Raw genomic sequence first — 23,053 nt, 5'->3', positions numbered from 1 at the left:
TCATCCTTAATAGCCTTGCCATTAACATACACGCCGTTTACGCTACGGAGGTCCTTCACGATGAAGTTGCAAGGACCTACGATTAATACACCGTCACGCGCCACAAAATTACCCTCAATGAGTTCGGGTCATTCATGTAACATCCAACCTCTTCATTTCCATTGACAATTTCGTGGCGCGCGGTCAAGCACGGCTCACCTCTCCTCTCAATAACAGCATGCTCCCTACTCAGCGTCCTAGGATAGGCCACCGAGTCCAAATACACATCTGACTCCACTGCTCGACCGATAGTGCATCTCTGAGGGCCAGAACTGCTCCATCGCCACCCTCATGGACCCCCTCCTCCTCAACTCACCTCCTTCCCAAGATGCACCACATGGGGCACGTCCATAGTGGGCCTACAGCTGCTCAACAGGACCAGGTGGGCCTCACAAACACCTACAGAGAGCCTCCCAACCAATCCTCATCACAAATCAGAGCCCAGACCAACGAGAACTGACTCCTACGTCCAGGCAGAAGAGCACAGCATCCCCGACGGCAAGGGTCTTTCTCAGGACTGGAAAAAAGAGGATAAACTACGCTCCTACTCCCCACACCCGAGCCCCCACCTCTCCACTGTGCCCTGCGACAATGGGTCCTCAATTTGGTCTGATCACATATCTTCCACACACTACCACTCATCGCTCTACATTCCGCAACAGCCGAGCCTTCCTCAGAGATATCTACCGTAAGGTCAACTTCTCGGCCTCCTTCCCCACTCGAGCTCGCATCCAACGCCTGCGTGTCGTCCAAGGCTGAGGATGAAACCAGTCAACCACGAACGATGTATCTCCCCCTCCCTATAGTTGGACTTTATATATCTTCTTTCCTTGGAAGTTTCCTCACAAATTATGAAACTTTACGCATGAGTTCGGGTGAAGATGTACGAAAACCAACGAGAAACTCCAGAAATTTCCTCAGAGCTTCAAGATGGCCACCAACACATGCAATTGACCATCTGCATATTGTCCCCCCCTGCTGATACATACCACACTTAGAGCTAAAACGCTGCTGACCATTCCATGATAACCTCGAATAGATCTCGCACTAATACGCCCAACAATGATCGACATTCCAGCAGCTGAGGTCCTTACGACTAGCAGCAGCCCAGTCCATAAAGAGGACCCCATGTGGAGGGTCATCCACAGCAACCCCGATGGGCGCTACAGGGTCCTCATCCGCTGCCTGAGGTGGCGGTGGGGCTCTCGGTCTGACATATGTCAAAGCAGCAGTTCCCCTCAGCTGAGGAACCCCACCTTGCAGGGGTCTCCGGAGAGGCCAGGATAGAGCCCCCGTCCGCTGCCCTTCCTAACCCGTGTGACACCGAGGACGACGAAGCCCCTCCATTATACAGCATTCCATCACCACCACGTATCGGCGTTGATGGTACCTACAGTCTAATGAAGAGGAGGAAGACCGCACTATCGCGACACCATACCAGCTCAGCCTCGCTAGCCTCAGACGCCTGTGATGGCGAAGGACTAGATCCAAACTCCAAGTCGCCGCCTGCACCCCTTCTCATAAAATCGTCACTGCGCCATAAAATTCCACACCCCTCAAATTAACATCACTAAACGCACTCCAGTGAGTACTTCAACACATGTCCACATCTAATCTTGCTCTCTTGCTCGACCTTGCCTTTTCTCAACGATATGATTACCATACAATCTATCTCTAAACTTGGGCATCAGCATCAGATACTCCTCATTATAGCGCGTCCTCAGGTTGGAGACCCCAAAGGTGTACTTCCGTGTCACCACTATGTCCGGATCAGCTTCAACCATCGCTTTCACTCGTCGCCAGTGCTCATCATGGTCATCCATAGTAGTCTAATGAAAGAGGATGCAGTAGCTACATCACAGTCCCCATCAGCCCCAGCTCAACACCAACATCCAAGGAAACTACCCTATGAATTCATTTACATGCTATCCCCCTATGCCCCAGCCACACCCCGAGAGGAGGCCGCAACCCGACGATCCACCTCCGTCTTCACTCTAAGCATCGACTCCTCATCAAGCTCCCGTAGCAACGCCAACACTAACACATACCTCCCCCACTTACCACCCAAGTCCAACCTACCAGCAGTCACAATGTTATTATCTTTTCCACCACTACTGCTAGAGCTGACCCTTTCCTCCAATGAGTCGTCCTCCTCAACCTCCTCCTGTTTCACTACAACAACCACTGCGCCCACCTCCCCCCAGTACACCTACCCCCTAGTGACTCTCCACGGTGATCAACAGAGCCACGGTCCCTCTCCACAGAAGAGGAGCGCATCGATACAAAGGAGTCCCTCGGCCGAGCTGCCTCCTCAGTGATGTACGACACCGAGAGCTCGTACGTATCGTCATGGACACCATCATTGCCATGAGGTCGTTCTACCAAACAGTATCGATGAGCAATATGTACATGGTCAACCACATGTGTTGATGGCGATGAGAAAATTTTAAGAAAATTTTGGGACATTTTTGTACATTTCTACCCGAATTCTTTCATAAAATGCTCTAGTTGAGGTAACTCTTGAGCTCAGCTGAGGAAAGCGAACATATTTCCCAAAACCCCTTCACTGATCGTCAGCAGCTAAGACGCTTACCTCTCAGCAGACCCTCCCAGAGCGGTCCCCCTACACTCGAACATCGTCCCCTCCCGACACTGCCGATAGCAGACGCCTCCTCTAGGGCCCTACAAGGCGTATAACAACCACCCCACACTGATCTTATCTCCTCACCAGGATCCTCGACGAGCATCACCATCGTAGGTGGTATCACACTCTTGAAAGCTGGGCCCCTCGGTAGCTGGGGACTGCCTACGACCAAGCCCCTCTCCAGTACCTCCTAGCCCCCTCCTATTACCCTCCATGGCCACCTCCCTCTGTACAGCTCACAAAGGAATACTCCCCTCCCGGTCCACCACTACTCCAAGGCAGCCTTCCCCTACCTAATCACCAGCACACTGCCCAACCCTTACCCCATCCCCACTACCCTCCATCTCATCACCACCCGACACAGCCGATCGACTCGACACAGAAGCTGTCGCAGCTTGCCGCTCCTCCTCTGTGATCTGATACAAAAGCACTCAGTGATCCCCACCGGGCCCTGCTGCTGGTGGCCCACCTCCTTATTGTCCAGGATCCTCAGCCATGGTAGCCTCGATATGACATACTCTCTATACCCCGGATGCTCACTGCAAGGGTTGTCCTCCAACAGGAGTATCTACTCACCCTCCTCCGACCAATATGCAACAGGCTTAGCCTACCTCTAGACACCGACAATGACGCCTTAGGTGCTCCACTTCCTCCACATCACTCACAGCGTTTTTACGCAGATACAGCTCTCGGAGGCTGTTACCTACAACATCACAAATTCTTTCCCCGTTACACACAATAGCATCATGCTAGTGACCGAACCAGCTCCCCTTCAAGCCCAACCTTACATCCTTTGAACCCACTCAACGTCCTTATACGGTTCACACTAAGACTGCACACCTCCAACGCCGGCAGGGCCTCGCCAATGACGCTCACATCTCCCAAATCGCTGCCCTACCACCACATGCCCCAAGTTGGCCCCTACTCCTTCGTACCCACCCAGAGATTGAGCTTGGTGATCATGTCCAGCCGGTCCGAGCGGCACCTCAGCTGCAACATCTGCCTAGTCAAGATCTTATCTCCACCCGCCGTGAGCCTGGGGGACCGCCGACTCTTGCGGTGACTGCTATGGTGACGGTGTGAAATCGGCATCACATTCAACCACTACACAATAAAGCACGCAACCTACTCAAGACCTCACTACCCACAGAAACTACTCCTGCCAGACACCCTTAACCACTAAGTGTGCAAGTAGTAGTAAAACCACCATCAACACTGATGGAACTACCAGTCGTCATAGACGATGCATCACTAAGGAGATATAGCACGGCCGATGTAACCTACAACACCAACCATCCCCCGTCACTACACACATGGTAGATGGAACCTACCTCACTCATCTCAGCGAACCTCCCAAGGGGTATACGGTCCCTCATGGGCTTGGCCTTATCCTCGACTCCCCATACCCTCAAGCCCATTGGGGTCATCACAACTGTAGGGCACACGGAGTTGCAACGGATGCCGTATGGACCTGTACACCTGTTCACCCAATGAGGCTGACCATCCCTAGACCCACCCAACTCCAAAGCCGTCATCTTAGTGAGCATATCCAACCCAGCCTTAGAACAGCAATACCCTGTGTGGCGGGGTAAGGCTATCGACGAAGCTTGAGAGCTCATATTCACCTACAGTACACCACACCTGTAGTATTCATGGTATAGTGTACATAAGCTTCCGTATAAGGCTATCATCACATTTCATCACTATAGACCACAGATTTCTCATCAGAGGAGTATTTTCCAAACTACGTCGAGTTTTGAGCCGATTTCTCCACCAGATCTACTCCATAACATACATAACGTCATATTGCAACAGTACCTCACGCGAGTCGAGACGAGCCCAGTTCTCCCTCCTTACGATGGAGCCCTTGATTCCTCTATCCTTCATCGCATTGCCCACCACCTTAGTAGCCACAAAGGGCCCACCAAGGTTGGTGTCAATGTGGGTATCGAAAGACTCACTGCTCATCTCCAATAAAGAATCCAACCTCTGAAAGGGAATATCACCCCAACGTCACTTTCCATACCACTCCTACCGCAATTCCTGCACAGTTCACCAGACCGTGAACTTCCTCCTCCAGCTCCAACGCGTCCTTCAATGCCGTCTCAAACACTGCATGATCAGACACATCCACCGCCAGATGCGAAAGTCGCCCTGCCTTATTCTCGTCTAAAGATGATGCCTGAATACAAGTGACAATACCATACGGCTCCCGAGACCCTTCGGAAGCCTCGACGAGTTAATCTCCACTACGATACTCCTGAGGGAATTAGAGCGTTTGAAACCCTAATGGAGAGCTGGAAGATCGTGTGATTTCTCAACCGTTCGAAAGATGAGTATCGACTAATACCTAGCTACTACCCCACCAGCACCCACCAGATCCTCCAGGTCAGTTCTAGTCCTAGACACCGCCAACACTCTAGCATTGTTATGCAACAAGGATAGTACTACGTCACGACCAATGCCCTTGCCAGCACCCGTTACGATGAAAAATCTATTGAGGAAATCGAAGGCCACGGACATATGCAGACAAAGAAAACACTCACACTGTTTTCCCGAAACCTCGATAACCCCCCCCCCCCCCCCCTTAACAACCAAACGACTACGGTCTTTTGAATAGAACCATACCCCGCAGGAGTTAAAGGCAACAGCGCAGCAGCAGCACCTACTACACCACCTCACAGGGCTTGGTAAAGAGTGAGTGGCAATGATCCGAGAACTAGGCGTAGTTGTCAATGATCGACTTATTAACATCAGCCATACTAGCACCCTCCTTGCCAGGTTCCTCCTTTGTAAACTGCTGGAGCTTGAAGATACTCTCAATCACCGCAACCTAATACCACAAGCCATCACCATCGAGCCTAGCAGAGGCAGTAGTAGTAGTATTACCTCAGTAGCAGTGGTGTCCATCCCACAGAAAGCAGCCCAATCATTGGCGACCATACCAGCACCGACCGAGTCAGACCCTCGGTTAACCGTACCAGCAGTCAAAGGCACCTATGAGGTCTCTACCCATCGACTCCTGCTGCCAAAGACATAACTCACCTGTAGAAGCTGACTGAGTTCATCCATCTCCTCTACAGTGGTCGTAGGGTGGACCAGCCCTCCCTGGTTAGTGAGAGTGAGGTATGTCCCGACCAGCACGTTACCAGCTACAGCACCACGGAAAACTTCAACCTACAATAGCATATCAAAACTCCCACAGAGAACATCAACACTACCTTTAACACGTCTTGGATGATCTCCTCAGTTTCCCTATCAAGATCAGGGTGGACCAAGGCGACGTAGTCGTTACAAACAATACAGTTGCCGAGGGCAGACAGCCGCTCCTCCACTCGTTGTATCTGTCAACCATCCTACTGAACCCTCCCCCTCAGCTCTTCTACTTACCTTAACACTCTCAGGCAATGCGTTCCTTAAATGCTGCAGCTCATTATCAGTAGTAATGCTAGGCACCAGCAGACCATGTCGGTTACCAACACACACTCGCCCAGGTATCCTGGTCCCTCCGATGGTGGCGTGAACGACCGGTATATGGGGCTTCAACTCACTCTCGAAGGCTGAGTAGAAGTTCTCACTGCCCCCTAGGGCCACGATACAGTAGGAGTTCGTGAGCATGGCAAAGACGCCCACTTCGTTTGAGTTCTCAAAGGCACACCTCACAGCCATTCTTCAATGATAAACAGTGATGACTCAACTAACAACAATAAATAGTTTATAATATATAAATAGCTGTATAGATATCTATTAACAATATAATTATATAATAAATAGATATATAAATGTGTTATAAAAGATATTGAATACGTATACTATTGAAATATTATAACATGTAATAAATATAACCCTTAAGACAAGATCATTCATGCGGACTGCCATCCCCCATTGATGCGAGAATACACCCGAGGCAGATGCCTCATAAAAGTCGTGGAAAAAAACGAACCCGTACGTAAGTAGGCAACAATCTCACAACACTAGAAAGGGATACGTCGCGACTATGCAAGGGGGTGTCAACTCTAAATTCGAAAGCTCGCGTTGTATTATGTAGAGTAGAGGTAATACTCACAGCACCATGCGCTCAGAGGTAGTTGTTCATCATAGACGATTTAATCATACGAATGTGATGACCTAGGATGATGGGGACAATTCTCACCCCTGTAATTGTGACAACCACCAACGAGTCGCAAGTGTTCGAGTAATGAGTATGCCCGTCTAGAAAGCGACTGCATGACGAAATTACCCACATTGAGGCGCGGGGAAGGGAGCTACCTTGGCGGAGAGCTCCAAGGCTCCCTTGTTCCACCCTTGAGCAATTCGGAAATGCTTACGCTCCTCACAGTTATACCCAATTTCGTGGCGCGCGAAAGATTACGCGACGTGAGTGAAAAACAATTCCGACAACACGCATCTTCAAGGAATCATCATCATCATCTTAGGTTCATGAAGCTGTTGTGAATTTGGGAACGACGTCCGAATCATCTTAGGAGAATTCATTCTAGAGCCGTGTTTGCGTAGTCGTGCTTGCGCATCAAAGCATTAAAAGGTAGGGCAACAGGCTGTAGCTACACGACAGTCGTTGCTAAATATCGGCCTCTGCAGGGGCATGAGTACTCATTGAACATGTCCGTGCCATCTGCAGGCTATCTCAAAGGTATTTTCAAAGGATCGCTTTCGAAGCTATGTAAACCTTTCATATTTGATAGAAATTACATTGTCCCTTCTCTCTTCGAGATGCTCTTGCGGTGTCACTTGGCTCAAGGTCCAGTCTTCCCAGTGCTAACTCAAGAGCGTCGTTGTCTAGGGAGTAGTAAACCCAAACCGCACTCTATATAACCCAGTATTGTGCAGCTCCCCGGGGTTCTTTCACGCCTACCTCCCATCTGCACGCCCACATCGGCTCTCAGTTTCTGTTCCAATGACAATAGGATCCCCCTCGAAGAAGGCGGCCGTCCATCCCCCTCGGCATCCCATCGATGCCTCCGACTTGGGCAGACGGTTCAACCCGTATGAAATCCTAGGGGTCTCCAAGACAGCCACGGTTACTGTGGTGAAGAGGGCTTATAGGAAGAGGGCATTGAAGTTGCATCCTGATAAGAACCCAGGGGAGCAGCAGGCACTTTATGCGGCTATGTTCAATAATCTCACGCTCATGTAGAGATCAATTGGCACGATGAGGCAAAGGAGTGGTATGGCAGATACGAATCCTTACTGGACCCTCCCACGCGACAAGCGATTGATGATAAGATGGCCGCATCAGAGCAAGAGGAGTCTATGCGGCAGATGCAGAATGCCGAACAGAGTCGGCTAAGGGAGGATCTTCTAGCCAAGTACTACAGGCTTTGCTTTTATTGCTCCTAGTTCAACGGTATCCTACATAAAAATCAGTAGTAGATGCAATTATTATGAAATTTTCATATTTCCTGCCATCACTGTCCACAGTGTTCTCGTAGCCGTCGCTTCCCCAGTTCTGTTTCATCATTTCCTAGCCTTTCCGAAAACCCGAAAACCCTAGATGGAGGATTGGGCCCATCGATCTAGTGGTTATTGGTAGTCTCTATATTCTGAGATAGAGTACTAACAGGCAGTTATCTACACTCTGGAGTTGTAATGCATGATGACATTGTTGTGCCGGCGATTCGGAGCTTTAATTACTGGAGTCTTGACGAATTGTGGGTAATAATTCCTCGTCAGGGAGAAGGTCTGGAAGGAGCAGTCGGCAGCTCGGGATGAACGAGACCGGATAAAGGCTGCCAATCAAGAGTTGCTGGATGCCCTCAAGGGCCGTCGAGAGAGGGAGTTGCTCTCAACTCGTCGCCAACACAAGTCTACCACACCAGCAGCTACTCTTGGGAAGCGGCCCCGCAGCCCTCCACCGCCTTCTGCGGCCTCTCTGGATGGTATAATAAATAGCGTGTGGGATGAGCTAGTGAGAGCAGCAGTAATGCACGACCGAGGCGGTGGTGGTGGTGATACGCACGTCACAGCATCTTGAAACACTTCGTTCACCACTGTTATAATTTCTACCCACGATTTGGTCCGTGTTCACGTCTTGGTACAGTACTTGTTATTGTAGATTTTCTTAGCATGCCTCACTCCACAGCGGCCCTTATAGCCGGGCTCCAGCATAAGACGGCTACTAATACGCCGCCTATGGAGATGCTCAGCTCTGTTTGGGAATACCTTACGTGTTTGGTTTGGGTACCGACTCTCTCCCCTGCATCAGTATCGGCGATCGAGGCCCAGATTGGAGGGCTTCCGATACAGGAGGGCTCGGCCACCGACCTGGTCGCTTGTGATGGTCGGGTGGTCTATTGCAAGTCCACAGATGACGCCCGAATCTTTGCCATGGAGAGAGGCTGTGATACCTTTCGAAGTCTGGAAAGTTCTGCACTGAATGTGCAACTTGCCGGGATCGAACCCGGGTCTGGTGTACTTCATACGTTCCGATGGAATCATGGGAAGAGGGTGATGGAACTCCGTCGTGAAGGTTCCGCAGATGAGGACCAGCAGCAAGTGAGTGTATCGTGCTGGACTGCAGAGGGCTTGCTTAGGTCAAAACCATTACTTGCCTTTAGTGACGGCAGTCTATTCGTTGCCAACTCTGTGACTAAAGGGTCGGGTGTTTTAACTTCGATTGATATCAGACCGCGTGCACGGGAAGAACACGAGGGTGAATGGTTCAAGATTTTCGCACCCGTACCCAGCGAGCTCATACAAGCTATATCTGTGCATGCGTGCAAGGATACTACAAGACTTTTATGCGCCATGGAGGATAGCATCTGGGTCGCTGACATTTCTCCTCCTGACCTTCGGCATGGTACAGAGATTACATGGTCCCGCGTGGTTCATCTACCTCAAATCCACCGAGTCCATCAAGTCATTGGGCTCACTGATCACGTCGCTATCGGTCTTGTCTCATACTTCGAAGATGGCTCATCATCCACACTTGCTCTTATCACCATCGATCTCATCAATGGCGACGTGAAAGAGGTGGTTAGCATGAAAGAGGAGGAGTCTGCTAAGGTGTTCCTCACGAGAAATTGTCTATGGATGGCCTCAGCGTCTGAGGAAGAGGGTCCTTTAGTAAAAGTCGTGGATTTAGAATGGGTTTAGGGCGATTTGGGATCACAAGAGATAGTCTCTTCCATTCAGTCTCTGATATGTTTTGTAAACTGTTCTCCTACTCTCATTATGTAATTTTAGAGGCGACCTGGATCCCAACTTGCCAGCATTCAATCAACTTATCTCCCTTACACATGGTATTTGTCACCATTAACAACTCTTTCACTATATTCGATTCACAAGGAAGCTACAGCTACCTCCATTCATCTATTTCTTGTGTTAGTAAGTGACCTAGGGAGGAGGAAGCATTCAGGCAACTGCTGCTACTGCAGTCGGGCAAGATTGAAATGATGCACGAATCTTCCCACTATCGTCTAGTTCACGAGCGAGCCATTTGTTATTTGACCAGAACGCAGACGGTTAGGTTCGACCTCTTTGGATCCTGTCATCGAACCAACATTTCCTCCTTTCTGTTGGGGATTCGCGCCTGGTAATTTGGAGTGCACCAAAGTGGTAAAGTGAAGGAAACGTTCGTGAATGCGTGCGATAATATTGGCGAGCGCAACAATCTACTTAATGGGAATAGGATAATTCACAACTTCACCGCCCACTGTCATTCATCCACCGCGTACATTGACTTGAGAAAACATGTAACGTAGATTTCACTGTGAAATTTCGATCACTTCAAGCCGATGTTCTTCAGCTGATGTTCACTGACATACCATAATTTACTATTATCATATGGAAATATCAAGCATCCTAACCAAGTAGCATTTATCTAGTACTTTCTGCGCCAATCGTGCAGGTTTAGTGTACTACACATACTTCATTATTCATTCCACTGAAATAATGCTCAACATCGTGGATATGGTTGAAATTGCAGCTGTTCCGTGTTGCATACCATCTTACATCACATGGCCATAATTAATACGAAAAGACCGAATTCAAAAAAATAGACGAAAGAGCGAATAACAAGCATCTTCTCTACTCTTGCCTGACATGGCTAAGAGGGATTGACGAGACCAGATGCTTCGAATAGGGTTAAGAGCGATTTGGACGAGTCGATATAGTTGGTATGGTGAATTAATGGATAACAACCGTAGGATATACTTGAGCGGCTGACTATGTACTGAATAATATGACACTACTACGGAGACGTCTGCTACCCAGTGAAATTTACAGTTCCCAATGATGATTAGGAACAACCATTACTCAGACACTGGTGCATATCTTCGGGGATCATTGAATACGGCAGGAAGTCATAGTGATACACTCCCTGTGACTTATGGGGTAGTTTGCTCTTGATGAGACGAAGGAACTCGTTGAAGGGTGCAGGATTCCAAGAGCCGAACTCGTTGTTATAACCGCACTTACCCGAGTTCAGTGGGTACACACATCCATCATCCTGATGTTGCAACGACCACATAAGGTGAGCGCGGCTTCGATGGTCCGCATAAGCTGCCTGGACGACCTTGTCGACGGCCTCGTTAACCACATAGTTGACCATCTTGCTAGCCTTATTCTTGTACAATAGGAACCTCGAATTGGCCGTTTGACTGATATAAGCAGTAGGACGGAAGAAATCATACCTAAGATGAGATAACGCAAACGCAATTTCGCTCCACTTGCACACTAGGTTGGGCTTACATCTCCAGATACAAGTTATTGACCCAAGGCCACTCCTTGAATCTACCGACTTGATCAAAACCGATGGCAACGCCAACTTCGAAGTTTGTCCCGTCCTTGAAATCTGCTTCACCTTGGGGATCCCAGAACAGATCATATTCAGTTGGGACATGCTTCATCTCCTCGTAGTCGACTGTAATCTAGTTGACATACATTGCTGAACTCCATAGAGATTCGCACTCACTCCCGAGAACTGGATAGACGATAATTTAGCGTTATACTCCTTCAATAGATGGAAAACGCCAGACATAACTTTTCCCTTCGTCGGGGCAATGCTCAACCATCCCTCTCTTGAGACCTCATCGAAGACGTAGGGGAGCATAAACACTTCACCTGAAGGAAATCACGAAGGGCTGGCTGGAGAAATGCCTAGTCTTACGAACACTTGTACCACCAAGCTTTGTGAGGAGCTCGGTGTACATGATACTCTTCGTAACATCGCCGTCTGGATACCTTGAGACAGTCACATCGTTGTGGTCGCCATCAGACTCGAGTTATGGCTACTCACCATAGCCTATCGCTGGATGAGACACCGGGAGGGAATTGGGGATGTAGCACTCGAAGGATGAGTTTGGTGACGCGCATGTATGCACAGTTGGAGGTCAGGAGACGCAGCAGTCGCTGATAGTATCTGATCAATTAACCTCAGGCAATTGAAACCCCAATGCCATACACACCGGCAGACCAAGAGGACTCCTTGACTCGAACCACCTTACTCGGTCCACTGCGCTTTGCTGTACAGTCCAGAGGGCCATTCTGTCCACCAAAACACATCTTCTTCGCCACCTGGAGCGGCACCTCCACATCCAGATCGCGAGTTCATCCCAGAACCTAAGCTCGATGACCGTCGACAGAGGATGCAGCGAAGGGAGCTGATACCTTGTGTAGGGGCAGGCGTTGTTCGGATAATATTCTTCGTCGTGGTCGTTGAGTCGTCAGGTACCCGTTGGTCAGATGGTGCCGACGGGTTATAGTAGCCTGGAACGAATGAAGTGAAAACACCTTAAACGCTTCACAGAGGTCCGAAATGTTCACCTGTGGTGCACTCCTGGTTCGGTCGGCACAGCTGACTACCGTGCTTGCATCTCGGTGGAGATGAGAACAGCTTGCAGTATGTGACGACACCAGGATTCAGCTCTTGGCAATAGTTATCACAGCCCGTCAGTCCACTCGAGCCTTGGACATGCGCTGGGGCGGGTTCCTCTGAAGAGATCAGTAAAGAGCCAATTACCAAGACGAGCATGGAAGGCCCACCTCTGATCGGTTCGTCAATAGATGAAGAAAAGGGCGCAGTAGCCGAACCAGACACAGGTCCCTCTATGGCACCTGAGAGAACGAACTCATGACAAAATCGACGATTTGTGAGTTACAATCGACGCGAGGCACGCAAGGAGAGGTTGAAGGGAGACCGCCTCGGCAGTAGTATCGATCGTTGTGGTACCGGCAGTAGGAGTCGCTTCCGAAGATCTCTCGACAGTAACTAAAACTACGTCAAGGTATCTCAGTGCATGCGACTCACTCATGGCATTGGTCAGCTACTTCTACTGCTGCGAAGGCTTGAGCGACTGTCGCAAGGGAAGAGTAAAGATAAATACGCATTATGCCTTAGGGAGTACTGAACTGAGAGAAAACCGAGCTAGTCAGCAGCAGAGCGCCAGAAATAGTAGAAGCATGGATGACACTGACAACACATGGCAACATCAAGTTGAAGAGTAAGGCATGTGTGGTGAAGCTCCGTCTTCTCCTCCTCAGCAGAGTAAACAGTGCTTCTTCCACTTGCTCTCGGCGCGGACATTAGACTTAGGCCTAGTTGAGCCGCCTCGGGAAGATAGTGGGGGACGTCGACATGCGGTTAGAGTGTAGAATATCTAAAATCTCGCGGCTGCGCATCAGACCCTGTAGATACGAAACGGTAAGATACCCCAAGATACCCTTCATATCTTCGCGGCACTGGAGAGCCTCGAGATCACGCGTTCGGTCTCACCTCGATCCCTTCCTGCTGAGGAGCATTAATAATCATCGGGATTACGATTACTCCTCGAAGGTATCATATGATCTCGCAGTGGCAATACCAGGCGATTCTTCGATGTGCGCACTTCATGCACTTGCACAACCGTGTCCCAACGAATCTGCCCGGATTAATCATAGGAGTAGATGTCAATCAGTCTCGAATGGTCTCTGCATTTGTAGGTTCAATTGCTCCCAGTTGGAATGAGCGCAGGTTAGAATGTGCCTCGCTGATCAGCTTCAGGACAGTTTAGATCCACAGATGCCCGCGATGATTCCCGAAGCCCATGTGTCGCCTTCGTTTTTACTACTACGTGCTCCTATAGAAACGACAGTTCGTTTTGGCCTAGCAAGATCTCAGTGCTCGAAGCTGCGCCAATCATTAAGACCAGATCTTAATCAAGAACTCGGGTGACCTATCGGGTTTCCACCCATCCGACCAGCTGGAATTAGTGGCTCGTATGAATTGGTTGATAAGAGCCAAGGGATAACCAGTTGGTGCATCCACGCGATGCTCTAACCGACTGAGGTAAACGACTGAATATGTACGTTATATCGGTAGGCCGATGGAAGTTACTTCGTCGAAAGTAAATGCTACTGTAACCATAGACAGGATTTCGACAGAAATGACATAATTAACCGTCACCTCTATTCCCACGAGAGCTAGGGGACGCAACACACCGCAGTGACAGTAAATTCAAAAGTGACAAGAACTCGATGGTAACATTGAACCCTAACATGAATGCGTCATTTTAGTAAAACAAACAAACTTAAGCTGTGCGCAACACCAATACTTGACCAGAAACAACATACTAACATGAACTCCCTCACTCTCCCTTTTGCTTTCTCTTCATACTCACAATTCGTGGGAGAGAGACTTCAACGGCCGCCTAATAGTCATAATGCCAGACCACTGACTCATACAAACCTCCTCACCTGCGCCTGCCGCCGCGCAAGCTTCTGCTCTAAGTTCATTCGAGCAATTTGTTCAGCACGTTGACTGTTCTCTTTAGATATTCGCAGCGCCTAGGAAGGTCGGGAATCGCGAACGCCAGGAGCAGGAATGTTCATTGTCACCTCTTCCACGGTGACGATCGAGCCCGGGTCGAAATAAGTCTCATCCTTCTTCTCCTCTTTCTTTATCTGTATCAAAAGGACATTCTCGTCCACACTTACATCTACCCTACATTATGCGGTATATTGAGAGCTTGTTCTACAATGGGCAGCCGCAGTATACGGTTTTGGGTGATTGCCCACAGGGCATTCGTGCCTGCGAACAACTACTCAAATTAATGTACCTCCACCGGTGCTCACAGGTGTAGACAAAAAGGCCCGCAGGAAGGTACATTGTGGCGGGAAGAGCAATGACGCAAAGGGCTCGGAAACCATGGCGGGAATACTTCTGCATAGTCTTCTGGTCAATACCTGCAGCAACACATGAGCACCTCCATAACACAATGAGAATGTCATACCAAGCTTGTTCTTGGTATCAGGACGGTCCCCAGCTTCTGCTGCTTGTGCTGAATCCAGCGATCCGAAGAACTCTATATTAGTCAATAGCAAGGCCGAGGCCAACACTGGCAAGACTATTATCCTGACAGTAAATCTTCACAGGACACTTAGTTAGATACTATTACGGATCCGAGAGCGCCAATGAGTCCAACCATAACGGCGTCTCCATCGGGAACCCTGAGCGCACGGAAAGCTGGATGTCACAACCAGCGGGTGATTCACCTTTGAATATATGAGGATGGTTGGACATCTGACGCATGGAAAGGAAGGCAGTAGTGAATATTGGTATTTGTACGAACATGCCCATCATGCCCTTCATCGTCACCATTGACCCGTGCTCCTTTATGAACTGAGAGTATCTACAGGACAGACCAGTGTGAGAATATACATTTACTCTCCTCAGCTGAGTTCACAAATTTCCTCACTAATTATACCGAGCTAAAGTAGAAGTTTACAAAAACAATGAAGAAACTTCCAAAATTTCCTCGGAATTTCAAGATTGTCACCAACACATGTAGTTTACCATGTGCATATTTCCCAACACTGATGCAGACAAACCAACAACATTTATCACACTCCAAGAAGCACCGCCAAATCACTTCGTTTGGGCCCGTATGAGTTGCTGTTGACTCCCCTTCTTTTCTGCTTCCTTCATCTCAGCACTCAACGCCTGATGAGTTCCTAGGCCACAGTGCCACTAGAGACAGCTCACATCCAGCTGAGGCATGATCCTTTGCTTGATCCGACCAGCTCTCATAGACGATATCAACAGTGGTAATACCATGATCCTAACCTGAGACCAATAGACACTAGCCCCAAATGGTGTCAGGAGCACGTCGCTCACCACAGTGGCCGCTACTGCTATTGATGCCATCCAGCTATGTCCCGGCATGTAGTCATGGATCTGACGTGAAAGACCATCGGCATCCCCAAAGCGATTGCCTTGTGCGATGTAGCGGCCCTACAGTAATGATGAGCGACTGCATGAGGTCCACAGGAAGGTAAGGGTCATATGAAGACGCCAACTCCGCTCCTCTAGCATGGGCCTCATCCACGCATCTGGTGAACAGGAGTCGTACCAGAGGCGAGCGCGGCATTCACTACCTTTCCATCAGATTGAATGACGGTGTATTCTCTGGGTAGTAATTATGATACTTTCCGAGGGAAGGCACATCGAACTGCTGGTAGAAAGAGAGGTCATGGGCCTGCAGCAAAGGCGCCTGTCCGTCCCCCGCCTCTGCTGCCGTCCAAATGCCGCCCTCTGTCGCCGCAGTCGAGAACGCTCGTGATGCCGCTGGGGAAGGCAGCCGACGTAACGCTAACGCCTTCGACAGCATTTTGCGGACCAAGCCGCTGAGACAACTTCCCCCAGCATGTGTGCTGGAATGTCCACGAATCTCCCACATTCGAAATTTCCCTCATGAAAAACTATTTTTTCCGATCACAAATTCCCATCCCATCGCTAACAACAAGCTTTCAACTCAAAGCCCAGTAATCAGGAACAACTTCAACGCCTATGCTACTGCGGTTATCATGATAGTCAACAACAAAAATAGCTCAGATCATTGGAGGACCTGTGCCTCCAGCAGTCGAACCTGAGATCAGATTTGCATTCCGGCAGCAGCATTTCCGAAAGGCGAAACGTACTGCGTGCTCGAGCCGATCCTGCCTCTTGGCAGCTCTTTCGAGTTGATTCTGAACATGTATGATGCAGGTTTCGCTCCGCCTGATGTGCCCTTCTAGGATGGTCTTCAGCTCGTTGACGTATCTTAGGTTGAGACCAGTCGGGACTGTTGATGCCACCAATCTTACTGATGTTGATCTCGAGCACTGGCCGCCACCTCCACCTTCCACTGCGCTATACCCTCGTGAACAGCCTGGATGTCTCTCTGAAGGTCATCACACCTCGAATGAGCGCTGAACGCTGCATCATTGTGAGCCTTGAAAAACATAAGCAGTCATATAGTCCAGAGGTAGCGCGGTCAGCTACGATTCAGGAGGTCCCGCGTTCTACTTTTGCCTACTATCAATTCAGCTACTGCTATCTCCATGTCGCAACATATGACCACGTGAGTCATTTACAAGTACTCCTTATCACCTGTCGGAGCAAATCGATACCTTCGGAGACCTTCTCGACTTTGTGTCGTAGAGTCATACTCCCGTGTCTAGCCGACTGATGCAGTCCCGAAGGCAGGCAGCCCAGTGTACTACCGAGGGGAGGCGCAGATAACTGATAATGGTCACCATCATCATCGGCGGCATCGGGGGGCTTACTATACTGAGGCTTCGACTAGGTACGTAGTGCTGGCCGGAAGACATCAGCGAGGCCTCATCCTAAGGGTGAGGACAGTACTCATACTGAGGGCATAGACGATCGCGTGAGGTCTGCCCCCAGCCTACCAGGCCGTCAACTGACGCCTCTGTCCCGCCCTCACCATCCACCACCGATCCACTAGGGGTCAACATGAAGTGTTTCGGCCCTGCTAACCGATGGTCTGAAGTGACCATGTGGGATCCTCACAACGGAAGCTAGCCATACAGGAATCACTAGGGTCGTCAACCTTGGCTGCTTCGATAGGGGTTCTCACCGAGCCGTTGACGCTGCAGTCAGAGGGCTCTACCTGACACTGCGACTGTTGCATATCGTTTCTGGCGGGGATCATTGGTAAGAGAGGCCGATTGTGATATCGCAATAAGGTCAGACATCAACCTTCGCTGATCCGTAGCTTAGATATCTTCCCATATTCCCAGCGCGTGCTTGTGAAGTTGGACCCTTGCTCCGACTTCTCGTTTTTAAATTCAAGCCTTTCACCTACCGTCGGTTCTTTGGAATAGTGAAAAAGCATCAATCGTCATCAGTGTGGCATGTCTGATCCTGGGAAGCGTGGTAGACTTACTCGGAAGAAGGTCTCCCGAGAAATATGCGTGAACACGGAACCACACCACGAGTGTAGTGCGTACTCTGGAGTAGCGTACGCCATTCTGATCGATACCGAAGTTGACGCGGTTACAGAACTTCTAGTGTCGGCTGGGTTTCTAGTGGAAGAAATCCCATAGACGCTGGGGATGGGAGAGGTATTGACCAAACCTCAAACCTGAAGCCCGAAATACTGACCAATACTGACCAGAGGATGAGTCAGCGAACCGATGTGAATAAGCTACCCGAGCATTGGTCACAGAGTCAAGTGTCTCATCTCTAGTCCCCCCAACTCGAAACAGCTCGCGTCTGCAGGATTTAGGAGTCCAGCGTGCCATGCTATCAGTAGATTATCGTAACCGTTGCGGCTCGGTCCGCAGACGAGACTAGTCTGGGCCAAGTTGGCCCAGAGTTGGCCCAAGTTGGCCCGGCCAACCCTGCATGAGGATATGCTCTTGGGCGGTAGCCTGCCGCCTGCGGGTCGTAGGATTTAGCACCCGTTAACCTCATAGTGTGTGTATGACTCACATGATGTGAGTCACATCGGTTGAACCTGACGCTCCTACTAGCTACGACTAGCTGCACCACATTAGTAAGTGTTAGCTAGTTAACACAAGTTAAATACCGATACGGAGGGCGTGTCACACAGTGCGTCTCCGACACACACGTGCATATCATCCGCGGTAAGTCCTCCACCCGTATCCAGGGTGCGTCGTGAAACGACCCGTGCGGCCGAACATTGTCGCAGCCTCACGGAACCAGACGGCGTGTGCGGCATAATTGAAAGAATTCATGCACGGCATACGATATGCCGTGTATGATTTCTTCCAACCCAGTCCGCCACTCCCGGGAGCGAGCATCGGTTGGTCGACCGTGCGCGGCGTCGCACCGCCGGCGCGCCCGGTAGAGCGCAACGTGCGCGGCACCAGCAGAGGCCCTCGTCGGACTAACTCGATGCCTCGAGGGCTGGAAGCCAGAGACACCTTTTGTCTTCCAGCCCACCAGACCCACGCGCCCAGGAGTGGGTTATTAACATGTGCGGTGACACCGACCATCTATCAAGGTGTACGAACGCTGGGTGAGAGGTGAGCTTCCGAATCGCTTACACGTTATTGCTGCACACATACGCGTACCGTTCTCGCCTCACGCCGGTCGCAACTGGTAAGTTAATTTGGTATGACGGGAGGGGAGCCGAACACCCAGCTCGGCATGTCACGTTGAGATAACTTCACAGTGACGGGCCCATCCCACGGTGAGTAGCTTGATTGATGGAAGGCACCCGTCTAGCGAACTACTTGGGACAACACTAATGTGCACTCATGAAACAGGGAAAGGAATCCATTTCTGACACAGATATCCCGCTGATCACTCGTTGCCTCATCGCTGGTCTGACCAGCGACCAGCCAAGATTGCGCCACTGACTAAGTCAGTGGCGGGGCCATGATTCATGAAGGTGTGCTCTTACGAAGATTACGAGATGGCATGACACGAAGATGGTTTTTGGTCGAGGAGTTGTCCAAGGCTATGATCCCGCGCAAGGCTCTCGGCACACTCTAATGAGCCACCTCATGGCTGCTGATCGAGTGATTCCGCTTCGAAGGAATACCCGATCGGGGAATAGTTCCGGCCGATCAGCTCACGAATACTTGCTAGCCTATACTTCTTGCCCAGTACGTGGTCTATGAGAGGGCAAAGTCTAATGAGCCACTTCATGGCTGCTGATCGGGTGATCCCGCTTCGAACGGACAACCGATCGGGAAACAGTTCCGTCCGATCAGTTCAGGAAAACTCGCTGGTCTATACGTGTTTGCCACTATGCTGACTACAGAAGGGGATACTCTAATGAACCACACTCATGGCTGCTGATCGGGCGATCCCGCTTCGAAGCGATACCCGACCGGGCAATAGTTCCGTCCGATTGGCCCAGTTACGCTTGCTAGCCTATACTTCTTGCCCAATACGCGGTCTATGAGAGAGCAAAGTCTAATGAGCCACTTCATGGCTGCTGATCGGGTGATCCCGCTTCGAACGGACACCCGATCGGGGAACAGTTCCGGCCGATCAGTTCAGGAACTCTCCCTAGCCTATACTTGTTGCCCAGTACGTGGCCTATGAGAGGGCAAAGTTTAATGAGCCACTTCATGGCTGCTGATCGGGTACACTTATCTGGTTGCAATTCCGGAATCAAGTATCACTTCTAGAGTATCGGTAATTGTGTTTGATGATCTGAAGCCGAGTCATAGATTCTCTGCAGTATCTCAACTATATTATATACACTTACCTGGTTGCATGGGTATCGCTAGGGTTTCAGAGTATCGCTAGAGTATCGCTATGAGTTTGTTAGAGTATCGGTAATTGTGTTTGATGATCTGAAGCCGAGTCATAGGTCCAGTTATCTGAGTTATAGTTGCAAATGCCGCGAATACTGTGTTGCAGGTTGCAACTTGCAACATATGTTCACTTTCCTCAGCTAAGCTCTGGAGTTCCCTCACTGATTCGAGACTCTTGAATCAAGACTCTTGATTCAAGAGGTTCATATACGAGTTGAGTTAGAAATGTACAGAAACCAACAGGATTTTTTCAAACCTTGCTCAGAATCTCGTGTTTTAACCAACGCATGTGGTTGACAGAGAATAAACTCAGTCGCACTCCATGGCAGACTAGCTGACACGATCGTTAGCCACTTTTGATAGAGATCGCATTTCTCCAGAACGCACGGCACGCAAGAGATTATGCTGAGAAACCGTCCACTCAGTATTGGGTCAGCACTACAAACTCGCTGATAACGTACAAGACTTTGAGTTCCCCTGGCCTGTCGTTGATGACCTCAAGAAACTATCAGCAGCCTTCCAACAACATGTCGGAGTTTCTGGATACTCCTTCCATCCGGACTGCTTACACGACAAGATTGATGATGATGAGGGTCGTGGACTTTCCCTCGCCCGGCGAGGGTTTAATAGGCAGCCTCCTCCGGGCGACTCGCCCGGAGAATAAACAGAAATGTCTCCTCTATTCGTACTAGCAACTTCATGCTCTCGGTTGCCAGCACAACGACCGGCCTCCTTCTCGGTCAAGCCAGTCTTGAGGAGAATCCTCTCCGGTGAAGCAAAAATCAACAATTGGACTCCAATTGTTGATTTTTGGAGCCAATTATTGGAGCCGTCGTATAGCATCAAGTTCAAGTATAAGGGGAAAGATATACTCTTCACAATAAAAAACCAAATGGACTTTGTCAACTGAGGGGTAGTAACATCAAGCATCACAGCTTGCTTACAGACGAACTCCTCAGCGTTAGCAACCATAACGCTTATATTAACATCACGAAGATCAACGATGAAAGAATGTGGTACTTCATTAAGCATATCGAATCGAATGAAGCTCCTACCAGCTCCAGTATCCACTAGTGCTCTGCAGTCATAGCGACTGATATCATATCAGGCGCTATGACTGTGACATATCAGTGATATGGCTATTCCGAGGTGACAACTGTATGTCTGTGATCAACGGAGATGGATTCGAAAGTTCATCAATATACAAAAGAGATACCATGACAGAGAGTAGGATCAGTTAAAGCCGCACCATAAGGACTGTCAATGACAGTATCCAACCAACTAGTAAAAACCGCATTAGCTACATCAAAGTTTCCCTCACCGTCTTCATTGGCTCCACGTTCAGCTATCGGAGCCGCTTGTTCATCTGCCGGAAGTGCACGTTGCTAAGGAGATTCTTCAACACACGTCGCTGCCGAAGTAGTCGGAGATAGCTTCTTATTAATGTATGCTTCCACAGCTGTTGGCTCCCTAGCCACAGCCTCAGCTCTCGAAAGGGAGCGGCACATAGCAGTAGTGTGCCCTGTCCTCCACAATGCATACAGGTGACCTTTTTACCAGCCAACAACTTGCAATCGCTCCTGCTGTGCCCTATTGGGCCACAGCCTAGGCATCGTACCGAGAGATGAGCTGGGAGATCCTCCTAACAAGCCATGGCAGTATGGCCTACCTCTAGGCAATGAAAGCATCCGTTCTCCCTGGATAGATGAGCATAATCTATCCGCATAGATTTGCTGCTAACACCGGAAGCAATCGCAGCCGTAGCAGCCACCGGAACCTGTCGTAGGGTAGGTTTGGAAACCAACCGATTCGGAATCGGCAACGGAGCGCGTGCACGGCTAATGGGCCTTATACGAGCCCATTGTACTGACACACCGTCCAATCGATAGGAAAGAGCCCAATCCGCGTATGGCTCTCGTAGATTATTGCAGAGACTATCATAGATATCCTCGTCCGAAACGCAGATGCCATTTAATCTCAATCTATTCACAATGTTGTCGAGCACTTGCAAATGATGAACTAGGGTTAAGAAGGCCCTTGCGAGAGCGTGTTGAACTGTTGTCGAAGTGGCACGACATCTGTAGGGTCAAAACAACGTTGGCGAAGCTCGGCTTTAAGGGATGCATATAGTTCCGAAGGCTTCCCCTGAGCCAAGTCACATGGTGGCGAGGCATCACGCACAATGCTGTCGATGGGGTACAACAACACAAATAGGCCGTCGGTGACGACAGCGTCTGTCGGACAGACTGATGGCAACTTGATTCAGTAAGCTGCAAGGTAAGTAAGGTAAGGTAAGTTAATTCAGTAAGGTACTGTAAGCGTTCAATCGAAACCATATGCTCAGCCAAAGAGGGCCCATCACTGGTCACCTTCCATACCGAGTGCCCGCTAACAAAGTATCCCCATCGATTTCTTCCAAAAGTCTTGAAAGGCGAATTCTTCTTCCGTGGAGCCATAACTTGTCCTCGGATGATTGTTGCAGATTAGGGATGAGAGACAACGTACTCGTAGAACACAAGATACGATCGGCTGCTGACGAGGGTGTATACTACTCAGATGGTAGAGCCAACTGTATGTGGCTATAATATAGCCGCTATATCAGCTACTTATGAAAGAACGGGAGGAAGTTAGATTGAGTGTCCGATCAGCAACACGGTGTTGCCAACACCCGTCCCTGGACTCCAGGGCCTGGAGCACGCATATGCCATCATGGCATATATTGAGGCTTAGCGCGAAGGAGGTTCCCAACATCCGGTCAACAATCTTGACTTAAGAAGGACACTGCGCTCGCCTTGAGAGTCTCAAGTTAGATGATCGCGATATGTCTCAAGGTGAGACATATCGCGATAAGTTATC

The 23,053-nt window shown here is 49.7% G+C and overlaps 9 protein-coding genes across 9 annotated transcripts in view; 3 read left to right on the top strand and 6 right to left on the bottom strand.

Moving 5' to 3' along the window:
• Pmar_PMAR022975 (200 kDa antigen p200, putative) overlaps window positions 1–3,789 on the bottom strand; it is a gene marked incomplete at its 3' end in the record, with an annotated part of 6,444 nt that extends 2,655 nt beyond the window's left edge. The window contains exons 1-21 of the mRNA XM_002771816.1: window positions 3,623–3,789; window positions 3,472–3,577; window positions 3,295–3,386; window positions 3,153–3,251; window positions 3,021–3,099; window positions 2,892–2,976; window positions 2,768–2,845; window positions 2,633–2,721; window positions 2,253–2,417; window positions 2,119–2,211; window positions 2,021–2,076; window positions 1,700–1,868; window positions 1,478–1,545; window positions 1,296–1,429; window positions 1,134–1,249; window positions 690–794; window positions 609–648; window positions 507–556; window positions 356–438; window positions 199–298; window positions 1–76 (exon numbers count right to left, since the gene is read on the bottom strand). The exon at window positions 1–76 is cut by the window's left edge and continues 4 nt beyond it. Coding sequence (XP_002771862.1) covers window positions 1–76; window positions 199–298; window positions 356–438; window positions 507–556; window positions 609–648; window positions 690–794; window positions 1,134–1,249; window positions 1,296–1,429; window positions 1,478–1,545; window positions 1,700–1,868; window positions 2,021–2,076; window positions 2,119–2,211; window positions 2,253–2,417; window positions 2,633–2,721; window positions 2,768–2,845; window positions 2,892–2,976; window positions 3,021–3,099; window positions 3,153–3,251; window positions 3,295–3,386; window positions 3,472–3,577; window positions 3,623–3,775 — 2,036 coding nt within the window. The 5' untranslated portion in view covers window positions 3,776–3,789. The remainder of the gene's footprint in view (window positions 77–198; window positions 299–355; window positions 439–506; window positions 557–608; window positions 649–689; window positions 795–1,133; window positions 1,250–1,295; window positions 1,430–1,477; window positions 1,546–1,699; window positions 1,869–2,020; window positions 2,077–2,118; window positions 2,212–2,252; window positions 2,418–2,632; window positions 2,722–2,767; window positions 2,846–2,891; window positions 2,977–3,020; window positions 3,100–3,152; window positions 3,252–3,294; window positions 3,387–3,471; window positions 3,578–3,622) is intronic.
• Window positions 3,790–3,855: 66 nt separating this feature from the next.
• On the bottom strand, window positions 3,856–5,206 carry Pmar_PMAR022974 (L-xylulose reductase, putative; the record flags this gene model as incomplete). The annotated part of the gene is made up of 6 exons (XM_002771815.1): window positions 3,856–3,963; window positions 4,015–4,154; window positions 4,200–4,308; window positions 4,541–4,672; window positions 4,719–4,865; window positions 5,045–5,206. The coding sequence occupies 6 exons, from the start codon at window positions 5,204–5,206 to the stop codon at window positions 3,856–3,858; spliced, it is 798 nt and encodes a 265-aa protein (XP_002771861.1).
• Window positions 5,207–5,316: 110 nt separating this feature from the next.
• On the bottom strand, window positions 5,317–6,382 carry Pmar_PMAR022973 (eukaryotic translation initiation factor, putative). Its single transcript, XM_002771814.1, has 5 exons — window positions 6,074–6,382; window positions 5,905–6,027; window positions 5,729–5,860; window positions 5,573–5,680; window positions 5,317–5,516 (listed from the first exon to the last, which is right to left on the bottom strand). The coding sequence occupies exons 1-5, from the start codon at window positions 6,350–6,352 to the stop codon at window positions 5,403–5,405; spliced, it is 756 nt and encodes a 251-aa protein (XP_002771860.1). The 5' UTR covers window positions 6,353–6,382; the 3' UTR covers window positions 5,317–5,402.
• A 1,216-nt stretch (window positions 6,383–7,598) lies between these two features.
• On the top strand, window positions 7,599–8,041 carry Pmar_PMAR022972 (conserved hypothetical protein; the record flags this gene model as incomplete). The annotated part of the gene is made up of 2 exons (XM_002771813.1): window positions 7,599–7,834; window positions 7,879–8,041. The coding sequence occupies 2 exons, from the start codon at window positions 7,599–7,601 to the stop codon at window positions 8,039–8,041; spliced, it is 399 nt and encodes a 132-aa protein (XP_002771859.1).
• Window positions 8,042–8,754: 713 nt separating this feature from the next.
• On the top strand, window positions 8,755–9,988 carry Pmar_PMAR022971 (hypothetical protein). The gene has a single exon (XM_002771812.1). It carries the CDS (start codon window positions 8,768–8,770, stop codon window positions 9,794–9,796), a length of 1,029 nt encoding a protein of 342 aa, XP_002771858.1. The 5' UTR covers window positions 8,755–8,767; the 3' UTR covers window positions 9,797–9,988.
• A 952-nt stretch (window positions 9,989–10,940) lies between these two features.
• On the bottom strand, window positions 10,941–13,030 carry Pmar_PMAR022970 (hypothetical protein; the record flags this gene model as incomplete). Its single annotated transcript, XM_002771811.1, has 11 exons — window positions 10,941–11,334; window positions 11,393–11,571; window positions 11,616–11,764; window positions 11,811–11,884; window positions 11,940–12,062; window positions 12,105–12,217; window positions 12,375–12,409; window positions 12,467–12,634; window positions 12,686–12,757; window positions 12,802–12,911; window positions 12,951–13,030. The coding sequence occupies 11 exons, from the start codon at window positions 13,028–13,030 to the stop codon at window positions 10,941–10,943; spliced, it is 1,497 nt and encodes a 498-aa protein (XP_002771857.1).
• A 1,235-nt stretch (window positions 13,031–14,265) lies between these two features.
• Pmar_PMAR022969 (cytochrome oxidase biogenesis protein, putative) lies at window positions 14,266–16,287 on the bottom strand (the record flags this gene model as incomplete). Its single annotated transcript, XM_002771810.1, has 13 exons — window positions 14,266–14,328; window positions 14,375–14,464; window positions 14,516–14,581; window positions 14,626–14,708; window positions 14,753–14,863; window positions 14,911–15,032; window positions 15,076–15,127; window positions 15,173–15,309; window positions 15,550–15,620; window positions 15,663–15,743; window positions 15,795–15,854; window positions 15,916–16,009; window positions 16,055–16,287. The coding sequence occupies 13 exons, from the start codon at window positions 16,285–16,287 to the stop codon at window positions 14,266–14,268; spliced, it is 1,263 nt and encodes a 420-aa protein (XP_002771856.1).
• A 225-nt stretch (window positions 16,288–16,512) lies between these two features.
• Pmar_PMAR022968 (hypothetical protein) lies at window positions 16,513–17,613 on the bottom strand (the record flags this gene model as incomplete). Its single annotated transcript, XM_002771809.1, has 6 exons — window positions 16,513–16,545; window positions 16,598–16,718; window positions 16,763–16,890; window positions 17,049–17,180; window positions 17,351–17,445; window positions 17,499–17,613. The coding sequence occupies 6 exons, from the start codon at window positions 17,611–17,613 to the stop codon at window positions 16,513–16,515; spliced, it is 624 nt and encodes a 207-aa protein (XP_002771855.1).
• A 5,405-nt stretch (window positions 17,614–23,018) lies between these two features.
• The window catches only part of Pmar_PMAR022967 (hypothetical protein), a gene marked incomplete at both ends in the record, with an annotated part of 159 nt that continues 124 nt past the window's right edge, over window positions 23,019–23,053 (top strand). Inside the window, one exon of the mRNA XM_002771808.1 lies at window positions 23,019–23,053. Coding sequence (XP_002771854.1) covers window positions 23,019–23,053 — 35 coding nt within the window.

Source organism: Perkinsus marinus, assembly GCF_000006405.1.
Source record: "Perkinsus marinus ATCC 50983 genomic scaffold scf_1104296962378, whole genome shotgun sequence".
In the NCBI taxonomy this organism is placed as follows: Eukaryota; Perkinsozoa; order Perkinsida; family Perkinsidae; genus Perkinsus; species Perkinsus marinus.
This window is presented reverse-complemented; position numbering and strand designations above follow the sequence as displayed.

Bases quoted from the DNA above. Each gene is read 5' to 3' on its own strand.
- Pmar_PMAR022973 (XM_002771814.1), bottom strand. From the start codon at position 6,352: ATGGCTGTGAGGTGTGCCTTTGAGAACTCAAACGAAGTGGGCGTCTTT. The intron at 6,028-6,073 runs GTAAGTAGAAGA...GATGGTTGACAG, and splicing joins CATTGCCTGAGAGTGTTAAG to ATACAACGAGTGGAGGAGCG. The intron at 5,681-5,728 runs GTGAGTTATGTC...GAGACCTCATAG, and splicing joins AACTCAGTCAGCTTCTACAG to GTGCCTTTGACTGCTGGTAC.
- Pmar_PMAR022971 (XM_002771812.1), top strand. From the start codon at position 8,768: ATGCCTCACTCCACAGCGGCCCTTATAGCCGGGCTCCAGCATAAGACG.